The sequence below is a fragment of the Gavia stellata genome, chromosome 1 (genome assembly GCF_030936135.1).
Source record: "Gavia stellata isolate bGavSte3 chromosome 1, bGavSte3.hap2, whole genome shotgun sequence".
Classification (NCBI taxonomy): Eukaryota; Metazoa; Chordata; class Aves; order Gaviiformes; family Gaviidae; genus Gavia; species Gavia stellata.
In genome coordinates, this window is record NC_082594.1 from 2,193,416 (window position 1) to 2,210,429 (window position 17,014).

The following is a 17,014-nucleotide window of genomic DNA, read 5'->3' on the forward strand; positions in this document are numbered from 1 at the left end:
GATGCACACTGAAGCAGATTCCCTTTCCGTAGCCGGAAGCACGGAGGTCTTGCACGCACCGCACCGTCTGTCGCGGAGCAGAAATTACATCTGGAGCAAAACGCCAAGGCTTGAAATGATTTTTTTTTTCCTCCCGGCTTCAGAGCAGAGCTGGAAAGGCTGAATTGAAAATTAGCCAGATGAACAAGTGCATTTTGGAAATCACAAAGGGCTGTTTTCTGAGCAGTTATTGTAAATACCCTGCCATAACCTATAACCTGAGGGCACAGCGAGCGCAGGCTTGCTCTCGTGCCTGCCTGCATGTACATTAAACTCCTCCAGAAAGAGCCTCCCAGAAATCCTCCCTTCAAGACCCATCTAGAGTTGCCATAGAAACTCTGCCAGAGCAGAAGAGGAGCGGGAGCGCCCGCTTCTGAAAGCATGAGGCTCTCCTCGCCCTCCGCAAGATTGCACGGAGACGGTGAATTCATGATTGAAAAGCATCTGCGCTTCTCTAGGGTCGTGTATGAAACTGGAGCGACTTGCGGGTGTTCGTGGGTTGGACTCGCAGGTTGTCGGAGGAGAAGGGATGTCTCTGGGGCCAGAAGGATGCTCTGTCTCCTCCTTGGTTAGAGAAGGATCTCAAGGAGGATCCGATGCTTAAAATTCACCACGGTGGAGCCTTCTCTGCGTCAGAGTTGCACCAGGCAACCTTCACTTGAAGGCGGAAAGACAGTACCAGGAACGTGATGCCCTCATCTTCCTTCTCTTCACATACATCTCCCCAGATTTCAGTTTACTGCAGCTTTTTTTCCTTCCAACCTCTGCACTTCAGACAAAGAAATGCATATTCAGTATTGAAACTATAATTTTTCCACTAAAGATACGTGGATCGAGCAAGGCTCCAGCCCACTTTCCCCGAACCACATCGCATCTATAAGCCCGTGAGAGCAGAAGGCGACTTCTGCTGGTGAAGTAAGCAGATTTGACTCTGAGTACACACGGGAAAGCAGAGTTTTTCAGGGAAAAAAGGCAACCCCGTCACTTTTCTGACAGTAACCTCCCTTTAGTTTGTCATTCTGGATCAGCTCAGCTGCCATCTCAGAAGCCCTGCTGTGGCACCTCCTCACCCGCCAAGCACCCGTGCTGACCTTCTAAATGTTATATCAGCCCTGGAAAATGCTTTCTACAATATTCAAGAAAAGACAGAGGAAGAAACCTCTGGACAGGATGAAAAATGAGCTCTGTATAGTCACTGTGAGCAGGAAGAGGAACAGTTGCTCTATTTTCCTTCTTTAAATTTGAGATGTTGGCTGGGTTAAGGGCCTGGTGAAGTTGTTGTGCTTCATCCTCATTACTCTGTAGAAAAGAAAAACGTATTTCGTTGTCTTTTGAAGTAAAGATTCTGAAAATAACAAAGATTTAAGAAGGAAAGAAGTAGCTTAGTCTTAGGGCAGTATGTGCCGAAGCCTCACAAACCTACTGCCATTCTCCAAGGATGTCCACAAACTCCTGCAGGAAGGAGGTGGCATTTCCAACACGTTCAACAAGGTCCCTCAGCAAAGATCTGTAGAGAAACTAAGCATCACAGGAGGAGAGGGATGTCCTTTCCAGGATAAGTAATTTATTAAAAGGTAAAAAGAGGGGGTTGGAGTAAGTAACAGGCTTTTCTGGTGAAGGGGTCGGGGCGTTTGGCAGAGGTCGGTGGTGGGAGCTGGGTTTGTTCAGCACTTTCAGAAGTGACCTGGGGAAGCGAAGGAGTGCTGAGGAGTGCTAATTTTAAATTATTCAGGCCAATAAAAGATGAGGGCTGAATGTGACGGTTTGCAGTAGCCTCTCATGAGACTTGAGTAAAGCTGAAGTTCAGTATAGGTGAATGTGAAGTGATGCATGTGAGGAAAAGGAGTCTTAATCTCGCATCCAAAATGCTGGGGTCTGAGCTGACCATTCCCACTCAGGAGGAGGGTCCCGGACCATGACAGCCAGTGCCATGAAAACATCAGCTCAATGCTCAGCACCTGTCCAAAAAGGCAAATATTCTGGTAGGAATTAGTCAAGAAAGGAGTTGGAAGACCAGAGCGAGCCAGTACAGCTCTGGGCATCTCCCTGGTTCACCCACCGCTGGAACACTCTAGGTGGTTTTGGCCCCCATCTCCGAAAGGCTTTAGGAAATCTGGAAGAGGTTTGGAGAAGGACAATGAGGGCAAATAAAGGTCTGGAAAGGCTTCCAAACGGGGAGTAACGTGGAAAGCTGCAGCCTAAGAAAGACAGACATGACCAAGGGGAATATGAGAGAGGTCAACAGAGCCATGGGTGACATGGTCACTAAAAATAAGTCACTCCCCACTTCTGTAGTACAAAAACTAGGAGCCATCAAATGAAGGAAAGTGGAATGTTTGCAACAAACCAAAGATGAAGCTTCTTCAACAAGTACTTGGGCTGTGGATATCCAAAGCTGAAAGCTTATATAGTTCAAGGGAAGAGTTGATAAGACCATGGAAGAGAAATCCACTAAGAGAAAATAATAAATAATAATAAATAATAAATAATAAATAATAAATAATAAATAATAAATAATAAAACTGTGGTGAAAATACTACCTAGCACAGGAACTCCCCAAACTGTAAATGGCTGGAGGCTGGGAGTGTATTGGGGGGAATCATAAACATTTATTTTTCCTACTGTCTTCCCCCGACATCCTAGGCACTGTCAGAGGCAGGGTGCTGGACTAGACAGACCTTTCGTTTGATCCAGTACAGCTGCTCGTATGTGTTGTCCCAGCCTTTATAGCCCACACCTCACATCAGTGGAGTAAGAATTTGTTGTGCTTTACCATGGTAAGAGACTTGGGAGGGGGCATGCTTTGCCCTGCTTTGGTTTTTCATGCTAGCTAGGCTGAGAGGTTCAGAAGTGCTGGGCGTCGGGTACGGCACCAGTCTGGGAGTTTGGGATCTCAGGTCCTCATCCAAGTTCTGACGTTGACCCTCCGTGCAGAAATTGTCTTCATTTCTGTGAGTCTTAATGTTTGTATCTATAAAAAGATGCTGTCTGGCTTTTACACACCTGCAATTTCGCTTTATGATTCTCAGCTTGGCTACTAAACCGTGACGCTTTCATCGGTAGCATCTTCTTCTACAGCAGAGCATCTGTTACGGATCGCATCCCAAGAGAACAGTTCTGCAGGGAAGGGGCTTGGCGTGACCTGGCCGATGGCAGTATTTCTCCCACCTTGACTGTACCAGGTGGTTCAGCAATTTGTGGCTGACCTTTCTGCAGCCTACAACGCACCCCAGCGCTGCCGGCTCTGCTTTAGGAAGGAGGTTTTGCAGCATCCTTGCCTTTTTCATTCCTGGTCCGTGCCCTGTCCCTACAACTAATCTGAGGGCCTGACAGCCATCCTTTATGAGTCCTTATGGAAGAGTTTATGAACAGTTCCGTTTGCCTGGGCAAGAGAAACACTGTTTGATGAGATAATTTTCCTGGGGAGGAAACAGGCATTACATTTGAAATGGAACGTGTGCACAGCTTCTCAGAGGGAAAGTCAGCTTTGTCCATCACATCACTGCTGTGGGATCTCCACAAGGGCCAGGGATGACCCTACCAAAGCTATTCAGGTCTTGACAACGCACACTCATGCCTTGTGTTATTCCTCTGGTAGGTGATTCAGAAGAGGAAAGGTTTACAAGCAGGGCTAGGAAAGTGATACCATCATCAGCTGCTGGTAGGTTAATGTCCTTCATTAAGTTGATAAGGCTCTTCCCAAAGCCCAGCTGTAACCTCAGCAACAGTTATCCTTCGAATGAACTGCTAGTGTCCAAGCAATATCTCCCAGTGTTTGTCCTCAGTTCGGCTTATTGGTAAAGAGGTGGGTGCTGGTCTCTTCTCCCAAGTGACAAGTGATAGGACAAGAGGAAACGGCCTCAAGTTGCGCCAGGGGAGGTTTAGATTGGATATGAGGAAAAACTTCTTCGTGGAAATGGTTGTCAGACACTGGAAGAGGCTGCCCAGGGAGGTGGTGGAGTCACCATCCCTGGAGGTATTTAGAAGACGTGTGGATGAGGCACTCAGGGACATGGTTTAGTGGTGGACTTGGCAGGGTTAGGTTTGCGGTTGGACTTGATGATCTTAAAGGCCTTTTCCAACCTAAATGATTCTACGATTCTTTAATAACCTTCTCGATTCAGCTTGCCCTTCAGCGATGGGCCTTTCCTTGGTACATTTGCCTCTTGCTCTTCCCCAGGACCATCCTGTGCAAGGGTGTGCTTGATTATGTGATGGTCCAGTACAGCTCCCGCTGTTCTGGCAGCACGGTCTGTCCTCTTGCCTACATCCAGAGCCCGTCGTGGCTAAAGCACTGCAGGGGATAGCAACATTTACTTCTAAAACTCACTTTTCCTGCACTACCTGGTCTTCTGCACAAGAAACTAAACGGTGTCAAGTTCTCCTGAGAGGGAGTTGCAGATGGACTTCTGTGCCTGAAAAAGTTTCCTTTTTTTTTTTTTTTCAGTTACGACAGCTTCTATAATAAAAGATCTGTCCTCTCCCAGCTTTTCTCGCAGTCTTTTCTGCTTGGCTCTGGACAGGCGTATTAGTGGTTGCCCAGCACTGATGTGGATATCTGGCTTTAGCTGCAGATTGATGGCAAGCTGGTTTTCACCACGACTGCGATTCCTTTGGGGAGGGATGAAAATCATTACTCTTCAGGGCTTATCTTAGGGAGAAAAGGAGGAGTATCACTTGGTCTGCTTCAAGTTTAGCAGTCTTCTGCTATCATAACTTATTTTAATCCTTCCAGTTAAATATTTCCCTGGGGAACGTTATCGGATAAGGTGGAGCCACAGTTCAGTGTTTAAGAAAAAGTGTAAGGGCTTCTTTATCTAGGGCTTACGCTTTCTTTGGAGCAACAAACAATTTTATTTTATCATTAGGGGCTGTTCATATGTTGCTTTGGATTAGCCAAATACAGAATGAAGTAAATAATTGCAGGGAGCATTAATATTGTGTGACTTAAACAGTTTTCTAGAACTTCTTTCCTATAAAGACTTGTCTCAACATAGGATATGACACATGCTGCTTGCCCGGAAGTTATATTGATTGACAGTCTGTCAAGTTCTGTCACCGTGGTTTATTTATAGTATGTGCCTTAAATAATCAGACTATCTCACTAATATTTTTGGACAGTTGCTCCCAGTTTTCAAGATCATTTTTGCTCATACAAATGCGTCCTGAACCCAGACAGTGCAGCAAGGCCTGGGAGGTTTCTTTTGGATGTACGTGGGAAGTAAAACCGAGATGGAACTGAAAGAAGAATGGAAATGGGAATCACCTCTTTTGGCCATCAGCTTGCAACTATATTGAACCTTAAAAAATGGTCTGAAAGCAAGTTTTCTCTGAGCAAGAGAAAATGAAGGCAACGTATGCCCAAAACAACGCTTCTGTCGTTTTCTTAATATCTTTTTAGTCTTGTAAAGTCTCTTAATTCCCTGGTATGATGAAGGCAACAGCTTCAAACTGACATACTGCATCATGCAACCACAAGGTCCCATGGAAGAGCTCAGAGCTCTGTGCAAATCCACTGCTCCTCCTGACTAATTCCCAAGAAACTCGGATTCTCCAGCTCTGCAGGGCAGGGAGGCCCCAGCAGCCATCCCCTGTCTTTGACCTCCAGCTGGGAAAATCTCCTCCAGGCAGGCAGGACCCCGTTGCGTCAGTGTTGTGACCCTGTGAAATGGAGACAAACAGACCGTACCGCATGCCCATGCCATCGCGCCATCAACTGAAGGTTTGCTCTCCATCACCTTTCATGCCGAAGACACCTCTGCCACTCCCATGACCTTCAATAGTGCTTTCTTTTAAGTCTGTACAATATAAAGGAAATGGGCATAAAAAGAAAATATTTGTTACCAGATTCATGTAGTTTTTGTCAGGTTTTTTTGGAGGGGTTGGGTTTATACTGAAGGTTGTGGAGGCACGGTTGTGTTACTTGTGATGCCTGTGTAGTCTCCAAGCGTTGTGCTTATCATGTAAGATGTGGATGAGAATGACCCATAAGAAAAAACTCCTTCTTCAAAGAGTGTGTGCTTTCACAGAAGTGGAATTCACCACCCTTTGAGTCAAGCTGTGATCCTGGGGAGGGAGAGGAAGGGGTTACAGAAGTTTTCACACTAGAAGAGCTGCACTCTTCCTTCCTCATCTTCTACTCTTCAGGTCCAGAGCTGCCTCCCCTCCTGGGGAGCCTGCCTACCCCTGTGTAATGTCTTCACAGTCCTGGAAATATGGAGCTGGAGTGAAGCCAGAGGGACTCACGAGGCAGTGAGTCTCCGTTATTCCTTTGCTTCATGCAAAAATTGGACACGAGCCGGCAATGTGTGCTCACAGCCCAGAAAGCCGATCATATCCTGGTTGAGGATACAATATCCAGCTTGAGGGAAGTGATTCTCCCCTTTACTCCCCTCTTGTGAGACCCCACCTGGAGTACTGTGGGCTTCCCAGTAACAAGAAAGACATGGATCTGTTAGACCAGGTCCAGAGGAAGGCCGTTAAAGTGGTCAGAGGGCTGGAACACCTCTTCTTTGGAGAAAGGCTGAGAGAGTTGGGGTTGTTCAGCCTGGAGAAGAGAAGGCTCCGGGGAGACCTTACTGCAGCCTTTCAGTATATAAACGGGCTTGTAAGAAAGATGGAGAGAGAGTTTTTACCAAGGCCTGTAGTGACAGGACAGGGGGCAATGGTTTTCAGCTGAAAGAGGGTAGGTTTACATTGGACATAGGGAGGAAATTTTTTATGATGAGGGTGGTGAGACACTGTCACAGGTTGCCCAGAGAAGCTGTGGATGCCCCATCACTGGACGTGTTCAAGGCCAGGTTGGACAGGGCTTTGAGCATCCTGATCTGGTGGAAGATGTCCCTGCCCATGGCAGGGGGGTTGGACTAGATGATCTTTGAAGGTCCCTTCCAACCCAAACCATCCTGTGATTGCTATGAATGTCTCGGGAAGAGAGACGGCAGAATGCACTTTGTATTGACGGGAAGGACGTACCCCACTCCAGCCAGAGCCTTGCTGCCTTCAGCGTGAACTCACAGATCCCTCCCCACTGCCGCTCCTCTGCGGGCTGTGGGGGCTTGGCCGTCTGTCTGCAGCTCATCACGAGGTCTGTCATCAGCACGAATGCACAAGGGCAACCCTTGAACAGCAGATACCCATTTAATTAATGTCCTTTAATTTTCAGAGGATCAGATGGCAGCACTGACTTACAGTCTCAACAGCAGTGAGTTTGAGATACGGTTTTCCAGCTCTGCCATAACATGTCCAGTACAGAGTCTCAGCTTGGGTACACGGTTGGCAACTGCTGGTCTGTACGGATATCAGCGTTTAAAAATGGGAAACAACAGTACCAGCAATCACAGAATCACAGAATCATTAAGGTTGGAAAAGATCTATAAGATCATCAAGTCCAACCCAATGCTGTGGGTGTCTTTGCAGGCCACATGAAGATTGGTTTTGCATGGCCATGGGTAATGAGCAAGAAATAAGTTGCTGCTTATATAAAGGAAAGAACCTTTCAGGTGAAAACAGAACCAACTGTAAAAGGTCTTCAGGAAAGCGAGCAGGTTGTCAAATGCAAGAGCAAATCTTTTTTTCAAACAGTTGCTGTGTCTGGTGAATACATGTTCATTTGACTGCTCTACTCTCGGGCTGATGAGGCTTGAAACAGTAATAAGGGGGTGGCATTTTTTCATGGGAATGAATGTATTTATTATCCTCAAAGACTTCAGAAATGCTGGATTCTCAACCATCCATTAACTTGCTCTTCAGAACGGTTCCACCCTTGCTTTCAGCTTTTCCTCTATTTTTACATCCATTTAGCATGAGTGGGCTGGAATAGTTTCACGGCAAGGCAGCGAGTGAGTGATGGGATACCGGCGGTAATGTGGGACGATCAGTGCAAAATGAAACCTGGCCCAGCCTCTGTGCTCTCTGCAGCATCAAGGTGCATTTGCAGATCTGGATGCTCGTCCTTCGTACTGCCGGAGGAGCAGCACATGGGAGAGGTTTGGGTAGAGCTTGACGTGCAATCGCTGTGCTCGGTTCAACTGTTAAAATGGTTCTGCATGATTAGGGAAGAAAGAAAAGGTTATGCCATCCTTCCTGCTATAGTTGCATTTGTGAGCTGGCAAAAATCGATTCACTCAGATTCATGTAATTTAAAATGTTAAGCCTAAAACAAAATAGAAATCAGTTTAGGAGGGCTTCAGCTCTGCCCCCCTGAGTTGGAGACTGCTTCTAGACTTAGGTTTGCTTCGGAAAACTCTGTGAACTGAGGAATGTACATTCTGAGCTATAAAAGGAGTTTCAGTACAACAGATTTGCCTTCTAAAAGGCACGAGGCCAAATTAAGCTGGGGGGTAAGTGAAATCTAATGGATGAGATGTGTCTTGATGTTTTAGTACAGGGTTTGACCCGAGGTTCAGCTGAAGGATGGAAACATCTGAAAACACACTGACAATCTCACGTACAATCATTTGATCATACCTGTGGCATCCCAAGAGCCCTCAGTCTGCAAGTCACTTGTGACAAAGGGCTCCTGGCTGCTAAATCAAGTGCTTGGTCTTGGAAGCGTTGCTCTCTGTTGACCTTGGTGCAGCCCAGTGCCTACCAAGGCAGCTGGACCCCTATAACGAGCAGCCTGATAGCATTGGGTCATGGCTTATGCGAGGGGGTGAACACGCTGGCCATGAACATCTGAAGTGATGGGGTGGGAATACCTGCTGTGTATCAGGTAGGCAACTGTGTTGTATCAGGGCAGCTATACACCTAATTTAGGTGGGATAAATCTGGAGCAATTAATCTTTGATTTAAGTAAGTGATGTTTTAAATCGTTCCCATTGAACAGGAAAGGTCTGTAAAATGCCCTGTTTTAAGGAGCCATTCAGAGGTCACCTCCCTACCTCCCATGCACCAAGAGATATTCCCTGGGGGACGACTCCTCAAGAGGCAGGAGATGTGTGGCCCAAGCCCTGAGCTCTGCAGGTGCGCAAGGAGCAATGCAGGCTGAAAAGACATCCTTCTGGATGGAGAAAAGCTCTTGCCATGGGAGAGCAAGGTTCGTTTAAATCTCTGCTGCAAGTCATTTCTGAAACGCTGTAGCTCTTCATCTCTGGAGGCTTGGTTTCCAATGCAGAATTAGTTCCCAGATGTCCTTCTCAGCTATTTTCTCCGTGCCCCCCAAACATCACATAATTAGGCGCATTCTTTCTGGTGTCATTGCTACCGGCAATCAACGTTCAAGAGCGTTGCTGCAAGTCTGGCTGGTGGAGGCTTTGGCGGAGCTATGCCAGGAAGCCTACCTAGTGTCTGCTCTCTAATTTCTCAGCTCTGGGGTAATTCCTCAAGTATTGAATTTGCACGTTCTTGTCATAGAATGTGACTTTTTGCAAGAATAAATTCCCAAACAATCTAAAGGGAATGGATTTTACAGCAGTGTGAGGTTGAAGACATGACGTTTCTCACATTTCTGTCCTGAGAAGGTACTCATAAATACTATTTTTGAAGAGTTTCTGAGGTCTAGGCAATAAAGAATGAGAAATGGTGGGTGGGCTTAAAATATAAGATGAAAGTATTTTGCAGGTGAAAATACTTTGGCTTCGTATGGCTGACCTGAAGAGGTGATCGTAAAGACAAAATGTTCCTGGACCTGTTGCAGCTCCAAAGCTATCGCTCAGCAGAAACAAACTGGCATACAGTCTTTTAGGGCTTTAAAAGGGAGAATTAGTAAAATGGTCCCTTGAATTTATCCGCTTTGGAGCAATGAAGGACACAATATGGTCAGTTTTGTGTGGCTGCCCGGCTCTTTAGTCCCTTGAATGGTGGGAGTTAATGAGCTCTTGAGATAGTGCAGCAAGTGTCTGAGCAACGGTGAGCTGGAGTCCTTGGTGGCAGTGGTTCAACGAGTTGAAGTGTAGTTTTATAATGCCTTGTCCTGCACTTTGATAAGGGACTTTATTATCTGTCCCTGTAAAAATCCTTGTGATACGGTCGCTATTAGGAGCGTATCACTGCTCGAGACTTGCTAGGAAAAAGAATGAAGGAGAATATTTTGTCTTGTAAATTAATTTAGGCTGCCTGTAGCAATTTAAGCCCCAATCAGATAATGGCCAAGAGAAGCTATTCTTGACAAATTAAATGGCACATTTTGGAAATCTGTGTTGTAAGTGACAATTCATTCACCCAATCACTGGTGGAAGGCTGAAACATGGACCAAACCACCCGGGCTCTCTAGTCGAAGAGAAGCAAATTCTTCTTCAAGAGTTTCAAGAGTACCCAAGTCCTGCAGAGACCTCGCACTTGCAGATTTTCAGTGCTGCATTGGCTGGTATGTTATTTAGATGCTCCTGACAGTTTTGCTTGTGATCTGAAGCTGGAAGCTTACCCATATGTGGCATGAAATTGCAGGTGGACGGATTATGGTAGATGCTGCTGGCAGATGCCAAACCTTGGGTGAACGTGTTGAGTTTGGGCTGCTCAAAACCAGTGAGCTCCTTGCGAGAAGGACTTTGCTATGTGATAACCAGACCAGTTCAGTGTAACAGGTTCAGATCACCGTATTGATTCCTTTTCTAAGTATTCTCAAGTGCTCTGTCTGCTGTTTTTTAATGTCTGTGTGCCCCAGGTGTGCGGACAACGGAGTTGTGTCTCTGTTTCAGTAGGGCTGGAGGGAAGAAAGGAGTGGCAGAGCCCCAGGGAGGGTCCCCTGAAGTCCACAGTGGTTCCTGAGCACCCCACTGTGTCTTGGTTGTGGCTTTTGTGACATTTGTACATGGAGGAGAGCACAAATCCAGAAACGGGAGGACAAGAGGGCATGAATCTTATGATATATCAAGGTTTCTAGTGTGCCTTCAGAAGGCTGTGTTACATGGGCATAAGACATGTGCACAGTAGGTGACACAATTAGAAACATAAATGAAATCTGGGGGGAAATGTGGCCTGATCCCTGCTTGGTACAACACGTCGGTGTCTCCAAAGCTCCAGGATCGGACCTAAAGCTTATGGAGGCAGGATCACAGCCTGGCTAAGATGCTGGTTAACCTGAGGAGGTTCTTCACTGTCAGAGTATCATAATGCATCAGCAGTTTTGTCTTTTTGTAAATTTGCTCAATTTTTTCAAATCTGGATTGGAGCGATATGCCCATCCAGAGGGACCTGGACGGGCTTGAGGATTGTGTCCATGTGAACCTCATGAGGTTCAACAAGGCCAAGTGCAAGGTCCTGCACCTGGGTGGGGGGAAACCCCCAGTATCCATACAGGCTGGGGGATGAAGGGATGGAGAGCAGCCCTGCAGAAAAGGACTTTGGGGTACTGGTGGATGAAAAACTGGATGTGAGCTGACAACGCACACTTGCAGCCCAGAAAGCCAACCGTCTCCTGGGCTGCATCCAGAGCAGCGTGGCCAGCAGGTCGAGGGAGGGGATTCTGCCCCTCTGCTCCGCTCTGGTGAGACCCCACTGCAGCACTGCGTCCAGCTCTGGGGTCCTCAGCACAGGGAAGATGTGGACCTGTGGGAGTGGGTCCAGAGGAGGGTCACGAAGATGATCAGAGGGCTGAAACACCTCTGCTGTGAGGACAGGTTGGGATGGTTGGGGTTGTTCAGCCTGGAGCAGAGAAGGCTCCGGGGAGACCTTATTGTGGCCTTTCAATATATAAAGGTGACTCTAAGAAAGATGGAGAGAGGCTTTTTACCAAGGCCTGCAGTGACAGGACGAAGGACAGTGGTTTTAAACTGAAGGAGGGGAGGTTTGGATTGGACATAAGGAAGAAATTCTTTACGATGAGGGTGGTGAGACACTGGCACAGGCTGCCCAGAGAAGCTGTGGATGCCCCATCGTTGGAAGTGTTCAAGGTCAGGTTGGACGGGGCTCTGAGCAACCTGATCTGGTGGAAGATCATAGAATCATGTAATCGTTTAGGTTGGAAAAGACCTTTAAGACCATCGAGTCCAACCATAAACCTAACACTGCCAAGTGCACCACTAAATGTCCCTGCCCATGGCAGGGAAGTTGGACTAGATGGTCTTTGAAGGTCCCTTCCAACCCAAACCATTCTGTGATTCTGTGATTCTGTGGATGCAGCTTGCTCATTTACGGCGAGGATGGGCAGTGTGTGCTGAAGTCTGCTTTAGAGGAAGCAGGCAAATTGGTAGGAGATCTTTGAATTGGGACTTCCCCTCTAAAACTTGCCACAGGTGCCTTTGCCGTGGGGTTTTAATGTCACTTTGTCCGTTGTGCGTGGTCCTCTGGAGCCTGGCGGTACTGACCTACAGGGTCTCACAAGGCTTTTTCCAGTGGCTCATGGGAAGGAAGAGCCAGAGCTGGTTTGCAGCTGGGGCTGGGTGTGAGGGGCCTGAATTCAAATGCCGAAGCAAATGAAAGAGAATAACAAATCTAATCCTTGAACGAGCCCAAATAAACCCTTCCCCTCTATTGCTTCCCGTTCGATTCTGTAATCCTCCCCACCCTACTGCCTGCCTTTCCTCCGTGGGCAGCCCTTTGCCGTTTTTTTTTCTCCTGCCCTCTCATTTCTCCCCAGTAATTCAGCATTTTTCGCTGTACTGACGTACAGAACAACCGCAGCAGCCGCGCAGGAGCTCGGTACCTCGGGACCAGGAATAAGCTATCCCAGAAGGCTGCCAGGATGGAAAGAGCTGTCTTAAATGTCCCATCAAACCATTTCTTGTCTCGTGCAGAAGCGGTCTGTGGTGAGCTTATGTATATGGTTACACATGCATCTGTCTTGCATGTAGGCAGTAAAATATATATAGCTGGAAATATAAGCTAACTGCTTTATTACGGGCGTTCTGAGCATAATCACGATGGAGCCTGGGCTAAACAAAGCTGGTGGTTAAACGCATGTGAAGGCTCTGATGCCACTCTTTTTTAATGTATTTCATGCACTCCTTTACTAGTGCATCTCCTAAAGGTGTGCATGTTAAAAAGAGGGGGCGGGTACCTGGGACTCGTAGCCTAAAAGCCATTAATCAAAAGCAGCGGTGCACCAAAGAGGACAGGGGTGAGCAGAGCTGGAAATAATGGTATAGAAACATTTAGAAATTACATGAAAAATTAAAGGCGGCTTTAAAATACCTACTTGGTGCAGCCCCGTGCGCTCTTCGCTTTCACAGCCAGTTATTGCGTCGTAATTTTTCAAGCAGTTCAGTTAGTGCTTCTCAGAGCTGGAGTGCTGTATGTGTTCCTTGGGGAGAACATTAAATGAACACTGGCTTTCCTACTCCTATTGATTGTGGAGATGATATTAAATTAAAATAAAGCAAGAAAACAACTTTTGATTTCTTCTGTGAGGAATCTAATAAATTTTGTCCAATATGTTTTCATCTCATTTTCTTTCCTTCTGCATCATTGCTGTAATAAGGCCCCAAGCCCCAGCAGAGACAGGGTCCCATCATGTGCAGAGCTGTACAAGTAGAAAGTAAAGGCTATTTTTCTTTCTGTCCCTGACATTTTCATGTCTCCAGCAGGAAGCCTGTGAAGATTAGCAGCACTCAACATAAACCAAGTGGGTTTGGCCCCCTTGCTGTTAGTTTTGATTCAAGGTGAAGAGGCAAGACAGACGTGGCAGGAGGGGAGCAGGGTCAGCAGGAGGAACAGGGATTTACAGGAGGTCTTTTAGGGCATCCAGGGGGAAAATCAGAGCAGGATGGCAGACGCCTTGGTGCTGCCACCTCTCCTGAGCTCATCCCCGGTCGTTGGATCCGGGCTTTGTCTTATACCCCAGGGGATGTGAGACATGGGGACCATCATGGAGATCGCAGCTTTTGCTTTCCCGAGGAAGCTTGTTTGTGGTCATTGGGGGGATGAAGAAGAGCCAACAAACATAAATCCTAACAACGGCTCAAAAACCAATAAGGTATAAAAATGTCTCATGTATTTTTAAACCCAGCAGGTTTTGAGCTCTGGGTATTTTCAAGCACATTTCCCCTGGTGCAATTTGCCTCAGATTCTGCTACTTTTTTATCTTTCAGTATGTCCAAAAAAGGAGCAAACCGCATTAATTTTCCTGCACCTTTCCCATCTGCGTTTCCTCTTAAAACAGAAAGGACAAGTATTCTTGCTGGAGGTCAGCACTTATCAAAGTTTATGAGATCAGAGCAGAAGATAGAGTAGGGCAGGGCTGGCTGCATCGTTTCGCATCCGAAGCTATTAAAGCTTCCTTGATAGAAACGGTATTTATCTGAAATGAAATTATTCTGCAAATGGCCGTAACTTGCTTTCAGAACAACAAAAGATACCACAGTAAGCACGATGCAGTCCTACCAAGCAGAAGTTAAACCCAAAAAAAGAGAAAGGCGACCTAAATATACGGTTGTCTCCATCTGCCTGAAATAACCGTGAAGTCTTTCAATAATTGGCTGGATGGAAAAGCTTACCCAAAGCCACAGTTTTCCTGTGGTCTGAAAGTGGTCTGATTTATTTCAGGCTTGTTTTGTATGTCTAAACCTAATGTTGAAAATTTTGGTCCGAGTAAAAGAGAAGGGTTTTTTGCTGAATTTGATAGTGTGTGAGTGCTGCTGCTATCTCAGAGGGCACAGATGAAATATTTGCTGCGTGTAGTCACACGGGACTATGTTTGTCATGGTTGTTGACTTAACAACTATTAGTTAAGGACAATTATTAAGGACTACTGCAGCAGTTCATGGGATTCAGGACTTATTCGGGGAGATTAACCAGCAGCAAAGACCAGAAGAACCTCTTGGCGCCCCAAGACGCTGTCATCTAGATCCCATCACTAGTTGATGAGCAAGGGAGTTCCCAACACCATGGCAAGCATGCACAGCCATCGGCTACTAAACTGTGTGCCGAGGAGGTAAAACCCTGTGCAGAAACACGGTAGAGAGAATTACAGGGAAAATATGCTTGGTGTGGTCAAGGAGTGAGCTGGAGTTGGTTTAACACCCCTAGCCAGATTGGTCAGGCGGCAAAGCGGGATCATGGAGCTCGAGCAGGCAACGGGAGGACCCTGGAGTGATGAATGTACTGGAAAAGAAATGGTTATCTTCTAATGAAGCGGAGAGTAGGCAGGGATATTTCTGATTTAAGATCTTCATCATTAATGTTCTGCGTGCAATCACTGGATCTGCAAATAACTTTCTGAGGAGCTTCTTGATTGCTAAAAGGCTGTATATATTCCTGAGTACGGTGACAACATAGTTTTATGTAGCCTAAAAAAAAAAAAAGAAAAAAATCTGTTAAACTGCTGCTTATCCAACATTAACTACAGCAATTTTTAATTAACCTGATTTAGAAGCCAAATATATCACTGATGAAAATGAGAGGGTAGAACATACAGTCATTTATTCCAGTACAGTGGTCATGATTGTTGAATTAGATTTATTCAAATGAACCTCAGAATTTTGCCACGGTAGTCAGCTGTGTGCCGGTGCCAGGTTTTAGAAATCTGCACGTAACTGAAGAGCAGTGAGCTTTGGGGCATGGGAGGGAGAGATTGCGATGTGTTTGTCTTGCTGCTCAGAAAGAGGGAGGAAAGACCCACGCTCGCTTTTATTTAATAAAGGAAAAAAAAAAAAAAAGATGGGGTGTGAATCGACTGCTAATTACCTCTTTCCAGCCTTTGCTGGCAACCAGCAGACAGCGTCAGTGGAGCTTGGCATGGAAAGACTCTCCAAGGGTCAGTTTGTCTGCCGTTGGGTTGGCTTTGCTCTGGGACTATGGCCAATGAGATGCACAGATAAACCGGGGCAGTGGCCGTGGCGGTGAAGCACAGCAAAGCCAAACTGTCCGGCAGCAGGGGAAGATTAACGTGTCCCGTTTGGTCTGTCGGAGGGATTTACGCAGCAGCACGTAAGGAGTGACAGAGTTATTCGAGTGTTACTGTTTTCAGTTGGGAAGACTTCCAAGAAATGGAGGTAGGGCAGTAAAGAAAAGCAAAATGGAGCAGACCGAGGTGTGGAGGCTGTGGTCTACGGTCTTCATGGAGGACAAGAACTTCTAATGAAGTAAGGGATTGGTGCAAGACATCTGCACTGTGTGTGGGTGCACACAGGGACTTGGGTCTGCAGTGTACGGTGATTTCCAAGCCTCCACGTAGCTGACTGCTCAGATGATTTCCCCTGAACTCCCTATGACCGATCTGAGTGAAGATGATGGAAATTGAAGATGCTCTGCAACCTTTTCTAGCGTGCCCATTAAAACCTCACGTGGCTTCAAAGGGTACGAGCTGCCGTGCGTGTTCCTTCCAGGTGGCCTGGCAAGTAATCGGGTCCCTCCCAGGGATGGCAGTTGTGCAGCCATGAGTGAATATAAGGGCTGGCATGTTTTCATGCAACATCTCTACCTTCCCTTTAGCAAGAAGCTCTGGTTAATGGAAGTGCTGAGCACCGAGGTCTCGGGCTGGGTGCTGAGCTCTGCTGTTAGAAGGCAAAGTGCTATGATGATCAAGCTACGACGGCTGCAAGCAGCCAAGGAAAACCTTTCAAATATAGCTGTGCTGGTGTTTTTTTGTAGCTGAATTCTGCATTCAGTGCGTGTATTTTCTCAGTTGTTTTCTTCAGAGCACATTGAACATTCCTGAGTCCTGCATTCTGGTTATCGTCCTCGTTTTCTAGAGGAATAAAGATGAAATATTGATGATGTCAGTGTGTAAGTCTGTAGAGCACATTCATAGTTCTTCCTATACCCTGGCCAACTGAGAATACATCTGTGCTTTACCTCTCAGCTGTGCCGATGGCCTCTTTGCTCACACAGGTTGTTTATTGCTTTCCAGGGATGCTGTCCTTTTCTTTCTCCCTGTTGACAAAAGTGTAATTTCTCTTTTTTTCTCCTTGCAGGTTATCCAACGGGCTATCCCACCGCTGCCCCAGCCTACAACCCAAACATGTATCCAACCAGCAGCCCCGGCTACGCCCCAGGTAAAAATCTGCGTACGGAGACGAGATCGGGCATGTTGAAGCATGCAGGAGGATTTACCTTTTGCTGCTCAGTGTACAAAACCCAGCAGTTTCCGGGTGCT

The 17,014-nt window shown here is 46.6% G+C and overlaps 1 protein-coding gene across 2 annotated transcripts in view; it reads left to right on the plus strand.

Moving 5' to 3' along the window:
• Nucleotides 1-17,014, plus strand: part of FAM168A (family with sequence similarity 168 member A) — a 213,707-nt gene that overhangs the window by 172,732 nt on the left and 23,961 nt on the right. For both annotated transcript variants that reach the window (XM_059817214.1, XM_059817219.1), the window contains exon 4: nt 16,833-16,913. In XM_059817214.1, coding sequence (XP_059673197.1) covers nt 16,833-16,913 — 81 coding nt within the window. The remainder of the gene's footprint in view (nt 1-16,832; nt 16,914-17,014) is intronic.